Here is a 13,141-nt window from a genome sequence, read left to right as displayed (position 1 = left end):
TGAGTAGTCAGATAGGTAGAAGGAGAACCAAGAATCCTATATTATTATAAATTATATACACATATTTATATAATATATATATAAATTCTATATATATATAAATAATTTTATTATATTGTATCATAAAAACCCAAGGAATCATAGCAGGAAGTATCCAGGAGAAAGGAGTAGTCAAGTATCAAATGCTGGGGAGAGAACAAGAAATAAGACCACAAGAAGTAAAAGGTTATTAGACTAGAAAACTTTAGAGACAATTGGTGAGTTTCCAGAGGGAAGTTAAAGTGGAATGGTGAAATGAGAATCCATATTTGCAAAAGTTTGTTAAGAGTATCACTAGGCTGCTTAAAGAAATGTAAGTGGGCACAGATCAGAAACACGTAAGGACAAAGTTTCCATGACAATCAGTAGTAAGGTTAAGTTTGTTAGTGGTCACTATATTTCTAGCCTAAGTAAAATAGAAAGAAGCAATCTCAAAAGAAAAAAAAAAGAATTCTTGACATTGTTATAAATAATAACTCTGGGAGTGGGGAGGGAGAAAGCTGCGGAGGAAATTTAGGTGATATAAAAATATATATCAATAATTTTTAAAAATAATAGCTGTTCTATTATATGTTATTCACAATAAGAAAGATAAAAGACACTTATCAATCACTTTCTAAAGAGAGATTAAAAAAGAGAAAGAAAACTATATACTACCATAACATGAAAAATAATGCAAAAAGTATTAAACAAAATTATAACACACAGATTACAGCAATATATTAAAAGATTGTAATAATACCTTTCTTTGTATTCTCAGTGACTGACACATAATAGGTGTTTTAAAATGCTAGTTGAGATGATTCTAGGAGCCAATAAGGTGGAGAAAGGAGTAAATTGCCATAACTCCTTCATATAAACCTCCAAACAACTATAAAATAGCACCTCCAAACAAATCCTAGAATTGCACAATCAACAAAAGATGAGGTGAAACATGATTTGAGCCCAAAAAACTTGGAAGATCAGCAGAAAAGGTCTGTCTCACTTGGATAAAAGGGGAATGCAGTTCAGAACAGGAAGCGACCCAGAAAGTCAGTAGCAAGCCCCATCTCAGGAAACTAGTGGGAGATCCTGAACCCCACTGCAGTGAAACGGGCAAATATCAATGCCAGAACTCCCCACATGGCTCAGAATAGCCAGGGGAATGAGAGATTCCAACTCTGAGAACCAACATGTGTTTTTACATAGTCCTGGGCAAACAGGAAGCCTCCAGCATACAAAATACCACGTGCATCACTGTATCAAAATGGAAGTGCAGAGAACCCTACAGCCTCAGCATATACCAGATACCACCAATAGATCCCCAACTTAGCACCAGGTTAGCAGTCAGACCCCTTACGCCTTAAGCAGCACCAGCCACTCCTCATCATATCCCTTAGCATAGTATCAGACTTGAAGGTCCCCTATGGGTCTCAGGGCAACATCAGTGCAGTACCAGGTAAACAGGTAAAAAAAAAAGGGCCAGTAGCCACTGGCACGGGAAACCTAAGATAGTGCCCCTTTCTACCCCAGGAACAGAGCTCAAATTTAATAAAAGGAAAATGGTCAAAAAAGTTGAGTAAAAAATAATAACAACAACAAAAATCTGACCATAGAAAGTTATTATTGGGACAGGGAAGACCAAGACACAAACTCAGAAGAGGAAAACAATGTTAAAACACCTGTGAGCAAAGTCCCAAAGAAAAACAAGCAACAGTCTCAAATACGGAAAGAACTCATAGAAGTACTCTAAAAGAAGTTTTAAAATTATATAAGAAAGGTAGAAGAAAAATGGGGAAAAAAATGAGAATGATGCAAGAGAATTATGAAAGAAGAAAACAGCTCCTTAAAAAGTACAATTGGTCAAATAGACAAAAAAAAATACAAAAGCAGAGGAAAACAATTCTTTAAAAATTAGAAATGAGCCAGTGGAAGTTAATGATCCTATGAGACATCAAGAATCCATCAAAGAAATTCAAAAGGATGAAAAAAATAGAAGAAAATACAAAATACCTCAGGGGAGAAACAAGTGACCTGGAAAATATGTCCAGGAGAGACAATGTCAGAATTATTGGACTTCCTGAAAGCCATAATCAAAAGGAAGACCTAGAGATCATCTTTCAAGAAATTATCAGGGAAAACTGCCCAGATATCCTGGAGCCAGGGGGGGGAAATAAACATTGAAAGAATCCACTGATCACCTCAGAAAAGAGATCCCAAAATAAAAACACCAAAGAACATTATAACCAAATTTCAGAACTATCAGGTGAAGTTAAAAATACTACAAGTGCCTGGAAAGAAACAATTCAAATGTCAGAAAGCCAAAATCATGACATCACAGGACTTTCCTACTGCAACATTAAAAGATTGGAGGCCATGGAACATGATATTCCAGAAGGCAAATGAGCTAGTACTACAACTAAGAATCACTTATCTAGGGAAACAGAGCATAATATAGCAAGGGGGAAATAGCCATTCCATGAAATAGAAGGATTTCAAGTTTTCTAAAGGAGAAGACCAGAATTCAACCAAAAATTTTATCTCTAATATAAAGACCCAAGAAAATCATAAAAAGGTAAAAAGGTAAAAAGAAAACAAGGACTTTGATAGAGCAAAACTGTTTACATCCTTACATGAGAAGACACTTGTAATTCTTAAAAATTTTATCACTTATAGTATAGCTAGAAGGAATATATATATATATATATATATATATATATATATATATATATATATATATATATTATATATATACAAAGAGGGTGTGGGTAGAAGATGAATTTGAGGAATGACATAAAAATAATTAAAGGATGAGAAAGAGAAGTACACTGGGTGGAGAAGGAAGAGAGAGGTAGAATGGGGTAAATTATTTCATATGAGGAGGCACAAAAGACCAGTTAAAATGGAGGAGAAGATGGGGGGGTGGTCAATGGGCTTGGTTTGAACCTTATTCTCATCAGTACTGCCTCAAAGAGGGAATAATATGCACCAACAGTTGAATATAAAAATCTATTTTACCAAACAGGGACGTAAGAGGGGAGAAATTTGAGTAAAGTGTGGAGTAGGACTGAAAAGAAGGGTGGGTAGATCTGGGGAGGTGGCAAACAGAAGCAAAACACTGGTAAGGAAGGAAAGGGTGAAAGGAGAGAGAGGACAAACAGGAAGAAAAATAGGATGGAGGGAAATACAAAATTAGTAATCATAACTGTGAATGTGAATGGGATGAACTCTTCCATAAAATGGAAGCAGATAGCTGAGTGGATCAAAAATTAGAATTCCACAGTATATTTACAGGAAACACACTTGAATCAGAGAGACATACCGAGAGAGTAAAGGTGAGGGGTAGAAGCAGAATCTATTATGCTTCAGCTAAGTTAAAAAAAATCAGGGATAACAATTCTTATCTTAGACAAAGTAAAAGCAAAAATAGGCCTAATTAAAAGAGATAAGGAAGGAAACTATATGTTGATAAAAGGTACCATAGATAATGAAGCAATATCAACACTAAACATATATACAAGAAATGGTACAGCATCCAAATTCTTAAAGGAGAAATTAAGTGAGTTACAGGAAGAAACAGAAATCAAAACTATACTAATAGGGGACTTTACCTGTCCCCTCTTAGAATGTGATAAATCCAACAAAAAATAAACTAAGGAGGTAAATAGAATATTAGAAGAATTAGACATAATTGAACTTTGGAGAAAAATTTATAGGAACAGAAAGGAATATATCTTTTTCTCAGTAGCATATGGCATCTACAAAAAACTGACTATATTTTAGAGTGTAAAAACCTCAAAATTAAATGTAGAAAGGTAGAAAGGTTAAATATATTCTTCCTGGATCATAATGTGATAAAAATTACATTCAATAAAGGGAAGTGAAAAGATAGATTAAAAAATTAATTGGAAATTAAATAATCTAATCCAAAGAATAAGTGGATCAAAGAAGAAATCAAAGACACAATCACTAATTTCATTAAAGAGAATGACAACGATGAGATAACATACCAATATTTATGGGATGAAGACAAGGCAATACTTAAGGGACAACTTATTTCTCCAAATTCTTACATCAACAAAATAGAAAAAGAACACATCTCTGAATTGGGTATGCAACTAGAAAAATTAGATAAAACAACAAATTTACAATCCATAATTGACACCAAATTGGAAATCCTGAAAATCAAAGTTGATATTAATAAAATTGAAATAAAAAAAAAAAACATTATTGTGGCAATAAAGGAAACTATGAGGTGAAATAAAGAAAAAAAAACAACAGTAAGATAGATAAACCATTGGTTATTTGTTTTTTAAAGAAGGAAATCAAACATGCAGTATTGAAAATGAAAAGTATGAATCACCACCAATGAAGAAAAAATTAAAGCAATCATTAGGAAATATTTTATCCAATTATATACCAATAAATCCAACAATCTGAGTGAAACTGATGAATGTTTATGAAACTATAAATTGCCTAGACTACTAGAACAAGAAAAATCATGCCTAAATAACCTCATGTCAGAAAAAGAAATTGAACAAGACATTAATGAACTCCCTAAGAAAAAGTCCCCAGGGCCAGATGGGCTCACAAAGATTTTAAGAACAACTAATTCCAGTACTATGTAAACTATTTGGGAAAATAGGCAATGGAGTCCTACCAATCTCCTTTTATCACACAAATATGTGCTAGTACCTAAACCGGGAAGAGTTAAAACAGAGAAATAAAATGGTAAACCAATCTCCTTAATGAATATCTATGTAAAAATTTTGAACAAAATACTAGCAAGGTGATTGCAGCAATATATCACAAGGACTATACACTATGATTACTATATAGCTAATCAATTCCACTGGTCCACCACTCTATTTCTTAGTACCAGATACTTTTGATAATTATTGCTTTATAATATAGTTTGAGATCTGCTGAGATTTACACCAGGAATGCAGGGTTGGCTCAATATTAGGAAAAAATTAGTATTAAGTTCAACATTTGGAATATAGTCAACATAATTGAAAATATTGATAACAAAACCAACAGAAATATATGATTATCTCAATAGATACTGAAAAACCCTCTTACAAAATACAGCTCTCATTCCTTTTAAAAACAATAGAGAGAATAGAAATAAATGGAACTTTCCTTAAAGTGATAAGTAGTATCTATCTAAAACCATCAGCAAGCATTATTTGTAATGAGGATAAGCTAGAAGCCTTCCTGATAAGATCAGGAGTGAAGTAAGGATGTCCATTATCATCACTATCATTCAATATTGTACTAGAAATGTTATCCATAGCAATAAGAGAAGAAAAAGAAATTGAAGGAATTAAAATGGGCAATGAGGAAACAAAACTATCACTCTTTGCATGTGATATGATGGTATACTTAGAATACCCTAGAGAATCTACTAAAAAATTACTTGAAATACATAACAACTTTAGTAAAGCTGCAAGATATAAGATAAACCAATATAAATCATCAGCGTTTCTTTATATGCCCAACAAAGCACAAAAAGAAAAATTTCATTGAAAATAACTGGAAACAATGCTAAAAAAAATACTTTGGAGTCTACCTACCAAGACAAACTCAGCAGCTATGTGGATGTATTTATGAGACACTTTTCATACAAATAAAGTCAGATCTAAACAACTGGAAAAATATCACTTGCATATGGGTAAACTGAGCCAATATATTAAGAATACCATCCTGCCTAAACTAATTTACTTATTCAGTGCCATATCAATGAAACTACCAAAAGTTATTTGATAGAGCTAGAGAAATAATAATTAACAGTATAAAATATAACAAGTAACAATAACAAAAGAAAAATTTAGCTGAAAGAACAAAAAGTCAAGAGTATCAAGAGAATTAACAAAAAAAAAAAAAAAAAAAAGAAGGTGGCTTAGCAATACCAGATCTCAAACTATAATTATAAAGCAGTAATCATTAAAACTGTCTGGTACTGGCTGAGAAATAGAGTGGTGGACTATCAAAATCAATTAATTATTCAAGACAGTAGTCAATGACCATAGTAACCTAGTATTTGATAAACCCAAAGACAACAGCCTTTGGGGATAAGAAGTCTCTATTTGACAAAAATTTCTGGGAAAACTAGAAAATGATAGGACACAAAATAAGCACAGACCAACATTTCAAACCAAATACCAAGGTCAAAACGGGTACATGATTTAGACGTAAAGCACCATTAGAGACCATAAGCAAATTAGGAGAGCAATTAATAGTCTGCCTGTCAAATTTATGAGGAAGGGAAGAATTCATGACTAAATAAGAGCTAGAGAACATTTTGAAATGTAAAATAGATAATTTTGATTATATTTAAATTAAAAAAAAACTATTGTAAAATAAAACCAATGCAATCAAAATTAGAAAGAAAACAGAAAGTTGAAAAACAATCTTTACAGCAAGTATCTCTAATAAGGGCCTCATTTTTCCAATACATAGAGAACTCAGTAAAATTTTTAAGAATACAAGTCATTCCCCAGTTGACAAATGATCAAAGGAAATGAACAGGCAATTTTCAGATGAAGAAATCAAAGCTATCTATGGCATATGAAGAAGTGTTCTAAATCACTTTTTATTAGAGATATGAAAATTAAAAGAAATCTGAGTTACTAACTCATACTTATCAGATTGACCAATGTGATAGAAACAAAAAATGATAAATGTTGGACAGGATGTGGGAAAATGGAAATATTCATGCATTATTGACAGAGTTGTGAATTGATCCAACCATTCCGTAGAGTGATTTGGAATTCTGCCCAAAGGCAACCAAGCAGTACATATCCTTTGATCCAACAATACCAGTAGTTACTAAGTCTGTATCACAAACAGATCATTAAATAGGGGAAAGCACCTATATGTGAAAAATATTTACAGAAGCCCTTTCTGTGGTGGCAAAATATTGGAAATTGAGGTGATGCCCATCAATCAGACAATGGCTGAATAAGCTGTGGTACATGAATATAATAGAATACTATTCTGCAACAAGAAATGACAAACTAGTAGATTTTCAGAAAAATAAAACAAAAAAGACTTGTGAACTGATGCAAAATGAAATGAGCAGAACCAGCAGGAAAACAGGGTATACTGTATCAGCAACATTGTGAGATGACCAAGTATAAATGGCTCAGTTCTTCTCAGCGACAATGATCCAAGACATGTACAAAGGATTTATGAAGGAAAAGGTTATCCACTTCCACATAAAGAAGTGATAGACTCTGAATACAGATTAAAGGACATTTTTTCACTTATTTTATTCTTTTTGTGTTTTTTATCTGTTTCTTCTTTCACAACTGTGACTAATACAGAAATACGTTTTATATGATCGCACACGTATAACCTGTATCAAATGGCCAACCATTTTCATAGTAATGGAGGAGATGGAGGGAGAAAAATGTGGAACTCAACATACATTTTATAAAAATGAATGTTAAAAATTGTCTTGATGCATAATTAGGGAAAAATAAAATACTATAAACAAAATGTTAGTTGACTGACTATGTGACTGTCAAGAATACAAGGATGGCTCAATATTAAGATAACTATAAATATAAAGGAACATATCAATAAAAATCACATTTATATCAATATATGCAGAGAAAAATTTTGGCAATAGTTCACTGATTTTTTTGTGTGTGTGTGGGTAATTGTTACTTAAGTTTTTATTGAATTCCATCTGGGTGGGGTTGTTTTAGTTCATAGTCTATTGTTTGCTCAATTTTTGCCTCAGTTTTCTTTTATTAGAAATTTCTAATTTTGTTAATCTATTTTCCATTTTGGTAAATATTGATCTATTTAAAGTTTTAATTTTGTAGTTACAAAATCAGGCATAATTACTTCTAACAATTTTTTTATTTACCCATCAAATTTGGATTAACATTTTAAATTTTCAATTATAATGATTCAGTTTTCTTCACTTTTTAAAGAAAATTCACACTAGTTAATAATATTCCATTTTATTAGTCTTATCCACACAATAACTTCTTAACAATATATTAATTTAAAAATTGTTTGTTTTTATTGTCAACTGAATTTCTTTGATTTTCAGGATTTACGTGTGTGTGTGTATGTGTGTGTTATTTCTTGGAGTTTTCTGGAGAGATTGTTTTTATGATTCTTTAGCTGAATCCACAATCTCTTTTTTTCTTTTATTGATGAACATATGGAGAGATATAAATTTTCCTGCAAAGACTGATTCTCAAAAGTGTTCCTATATTGTCTCATTGTTATCGTTCTGCATGATAAAATTTGTTGTCTAATTTTATTTTGTTTCATGTTTAGATAATAATTCTTTAGGATTATATCCTTTATTCTCCATTATATCTGACCATTATATGTTTATTAAATGAAATCCAGTGGTTCCTTATTACCTGCAGGATCAAATAAATCTGTCATTTATCATTTAAAGCTTTTCATAATCTGGTCAAACTCTTCCTAACTTTCCATTCTTCTTACAATTTAGTTCCTTATTTCCATGTACTCTATGATCCAGCTAGATTGGTGTATTTGCTTTTCCTTACACGCAACACTCCATTTTATGCCTCTCTCCCTTTATATCCATTTCCCCCTTCCCTGGAGAATGCATATGATGATAATGTGAACAAAGTCTAGAAGGAGAGCTTTAAACTATCCTTTAAAGAGCTTCAGATGACAAACTAAATAACCTTAATGCTTCCTGGTGTAGGGAGAAAACTGAGAATCCTCAGGGTAACTTTCTCTAGTCATCTAGCCAAAGAATTTACTGGACTTCTAGCTATTTCAAAAAGCACTTTTCTCATTCCTGATCTTGGTTGGATGGATTGTGTGGGGAAGGAAAGTAGATAAGTCATGTGTAATGAAATGAACTTTTTCTTAATTATAGATAATATCTGAGCCTATGCTCTAAATCAAGAAATATTTTGGTAAAGAAATAACTTAATAAATATGACTGCTAACTTCATAAATGGAATCTAACTGTGCCAAGGTTTTTTTTCATCAAAATACGTATAAGTTTTGTTTTGTCTTTTTATTTTTTACCACCTAGAGGATAAATGGTGGAGTAAAAATTTAGGCAACTTTAAGAAAGAAAATGAAAGCCAGTAATTGAAAACATAAACTCTTTTTTATTTCTTCACACAGAGTAAGTCTTGTCTTCTTCAAAGGTGTTATTCTCAAAAAGTAGTCTTACCACTGAGTGATATTCTTAGAACACTGGCTGTGTAGATTCTTTAAAATGCACTGTTTACTTCTCTCTACACAAGTCGCAAATTCAAATATAATTTCCATGTATAAACTAATATGATCCAGAGTGTATAATTCTTTCACATTTTTAATAGGATGTGTTTTTTCTTCTTATTTTCTCCTTTCCTCTTCTTTCTTCTCCTTTCCTATCCTATCCTCTTCTGTTGTACTCTCTTTTAATTTTCTCTCTTCTAATCTAGAACTGTAGTAGCTACACATAGCTTGATCCCACTAGCCATTGCCAATGGATCTCTGATTGGATACGTCAAGGACTTGGGTCAGTTCTCCTTTTTTCCCGGTAACCTTGTGGCCCTCCCCCCTCTCATGGGCATTGTTGCCTGTCCTTTGTGTTCTTTGGGGACCAAAATGACATCATGATGCTGAGATTAACAAACAGATAATGTGTCTGTCTGCGACTGATCATACCAATATGTATTCAGAAGGCTCAGCCACAGAGTTGAGTAAAAATAGTACATATGACCATTTGAGAGGGTTTCTAAATTCGTGCATCTACATTTCTTTTGAGATATAATAATTCTGCTTTGCTTGTAGAGCACATTGCCTTCTTTGATACAGGCATGGCTGACATGCCATGTCTCCCATGTATCACAATTAATACCAAAATTTTTCAGAGACCTTGAGAGCATCTTTGTATCACGTCTGACCATCATTTGAAGACATGCCTTGTCTGAGTTCTCTGTAAAATAGTCTTTTAGCAAATATACACTGGTGAAGACACCAATGGATTTGGCCACTGCAAGTCAGAATTCCCAAACTTAAAAGGTTCACCATTCCTAGTTCCTTTCTCTTCCCCCCAAATAGCAGTGGCATGCATCACTACTGCTATATCTGGTAATATACATTCCTTCCTAAAAGAACTCAACTCTGAAAATTCAGAGTAGATGGACTAAAGATAAGTGGAAAAAAAGTCTAAAAGGTAATCTCTGGAGAAGTGGAAAAAATGACAACTATTCAAGCTGAATTCAGTCAGTTCATTATTTTTGCTTATGCAGTGTGACTGAATTTTAAGTCATCATGGATACAAGGAATATTCAAATTTATCATTAATTCAAGAATTGTTATCTTGTATGCATAGCCCATAATATAAAAATACAGCTATTTCTCTGACTCAATAAAATACTTGCTTTTTGAGCAATGACAGGGGAACCCACCTCACACATACTCCTCTCCCACTCCTTTCATTAAATTACTTCCACACATACAATCACTTTTTTCCCCAAAGTAACTGAGAAAATTACACAGTTTAAAGCTGACTTGGACAAAAATAATTTATTCCAATTAAAAAATGTTCATTACATTATTTTTCAGTTAAAATGAACTTTTCAGTTTTTACAAACTATTTAGTCAAAACTTTTCCTTCAGAAAACCTTATAAATACCTGTTTCATAAATGAAACGCAAATCTAAGTTACAATATTACTAACATATAGATATATATTGCTGCATATTCTAAAGGAGATATATTTTGTTTATGAGTAGAAATATTATTTTGAAAAAGCTAATTCCTGTCATAAGACATATTAATAAGGGGATAGTTTGTTTTCAGGTTAGAGATGCCTTTTCCTGGAAACATTTTTGACTGTAATAGCCACCAATCTGTCTTACATTGAATAGGGCTGGGTCAACTGCAATGGTATTGGCTAAGGAATTACCTTATACAAATGGGACTGGGCTTGTGTTGAATAATTAATTGGTAATGTTATCAGCTCTAGGACTCTAACATCTGCCTGGGGCTAATGTCTATAATGTTCATACAGTCAAGGAGCCCTCCAGTTGCTTTCTCTACTCATACTCTGTTATTTATGATTTTCTGTGACAGTCTCTCTTAGCCTCTTTGAAATATCACGCATAGTTAATAGCCCAGGGAATTTATGACCTATTGTCACACTTAAGGACTTGTCAATTATTTTAGCTATGCTGAAAGGATCTCCAAAGCTTGAAATCTTTCTTTTCTGTTCACATAAAAATGTATTCAATTAAGACTTTAAATCCCCTATTTTCTCATTTTTGTCGCAAATGAATTATTAAATCAACCTAAATATCTCATTGGCTACTATATAATTTTCTCTATATTTGATGGGAATTGTTAACTTTACCAATTCTCCCCTTTTGTTGTTGATTGTACCTCAAAAGCCTTAATGAGACAAAATTATTGATTCTAAACCATCAAACCTCCCACACTTGAAAACTTTGCATAATGCTATCATAGCACTGTCTTTTTTTCTTCCCCCATTTAACTGTGAATGTTTATCTTTCTTATTACTCTACAGATTTTTATATCCAATGAACTGGTAATGTCATGCCTTGTAGTAAATTATTATAGAAAGAAATGCTGTGATAATTCCCACAAATATTTTTTCAAGGCATTGCTCTATATGCATATGTGTGAATGGTATGTATGCATTTATGTATATATGCACATAATATATAATGTATACATACATATGTGTATAAATATGTGTGTATGCACTGGGATATGTTTGGCATGACTTGGTATCATGTTTCTTCCCTTATCAATAGGTTGTGGAGAGGGTGAGAGGAGGGTGAGAATTAGGAGTTGAAAATAAAAGAAAATAATTAATTGTGTGCGTGCGTGCGTGCGTGCGTGTGTGTGTGTGTACATTTGGAAAACACATACCAAGCATAAATTTTTCCAATTAGATACTCACACACGCACACACAGTAGTATTTCCTCACAAAGGCTGCAGGTTATAGTAATGTGAAGAGAGGTACTCTTTCACCTATTCCAAAAGTGAGACATATGCCACATATAACACAACTCTGCAGTGCTGTTGGAACTAATTTACAAAAGCTCAGCTACTCTAAAATGTAACAATCTTAGATAGGTGTCATTAATTAGCATACTTTAATTTATACCACTTTAAACCTAACTGTCTTAAAAGAATTTTATAAAACATTACAATAGGTTGGCACATAATCCACAAGTCTGTGTTCTTTGCTGACATTCTGTTTTCTGCATCCTACCTTGGCTACCACACACTATGCTTGCAACCTGTAGAAACAAAACACCCAAGCAGCCAGCACTGATTGCAGTACATTGAGAGAGGAATCGGTATCATCAATTCAATAATTATCTCCACAGAAAGTTTAAATACTGAAAATACTCAACTGAAAATACTGAAACTGAAAAACACACAAAATATTGGAAAGCATGAAATCTCTGACAGTTTTCAATCAAACAAGGAGATTTGGGGATATTTTGGTCTGCAGAAGAAATTCACAAGGATGACAAGCAATCTGAATTAAAATACTTACTGTGGAGGGATTGAAGAATGTTGATTATCCATTCATTTGTTAATTGCCCAGTTTTTGTTATCTGGGTACATTTCAGCTGATTTGAAGATTCTCTTGATTCAATCCAACAAATTCTATCCTCGTTATAAATAAAATCCAAAGTGTGAATTTCCTTTCCTTTCCCTGGACTCAGGGCTGCCACTTTGCTTCCATTGAGATACAATACCTCAATTGTTTCATAATTTGTGATCAACAGAACTGGGGGCCTATCACTGGTTTCTGAAACAAAAGAGAGGAAGAAAAGTGGTCATTAAAGAAAAAAAGAAAAACAGTTTATCACCTCCTTTGCATTATTCATTAAAAGTTAACATTGTGTTTTTAAAAATTACATCCTCTAAAGTAAATTTTCACACAGTGAGTATATTTAGACTACTTGTTTTGCATAACCCATGTCTCTAGCTGCTCCTCTGATTTTCTATTTTAGTTTAATTCTCTGTAGAAAATATTCCACTAAGCACAGATATCCTTTATTTCCTCAGTAATGTGCTTTCTCTATATGAAGATGATGATAGTAACCCACTTTCAGTAAATCAAGCGCTTTCAATTTT

The 13,141-nt window shown here is 32.7% G+C and overlaps 1 protein-coding gene across 3 annotated transcripts in view; it reads right to left on the bottom strand.

The window, feature by feature from the left end:
* The window catches only part of LRP1B (LDL receptor related protein 1B), a 2,222,640-nt gene that overhangs the window by 1,191,336 nt on the left and 1,018,163 nt on the right, over nt 1-13,141 (bottom strand). For all 3 annotated transcript variants that reach the window (XM_072613193.1, XM_072613191.1, XM_072613192.1), the window contains one exon: nt 12,555-12,812. In XM_072613193.1, the coding sequence (XP_072469294.1) occupies nt 12,555-12,812 (258 nt within the window). The remainder of the gene's footprint in view (nt 1-12,554; nt 12,813-13,141) is intronic.

Source organism: Notamacropus eugenii, chromosome 5 (assembly GCF_028372415.1).
Source record: "Notamacropus eugenii isolate mMacEug1 chromosome 5, mMacEug1.pri_v2, whole genome shotgun sequence".
Taxonomy (NCBI): Eukaryota; Metazoa; Chordata; class Mammalia; order Diprotodontia; family Macropodidae; genus Notamacropus; species Notamacropus eugenii.
This window is presented reverse-complemented; position numbering and strand designations above follow the sequence as displayed.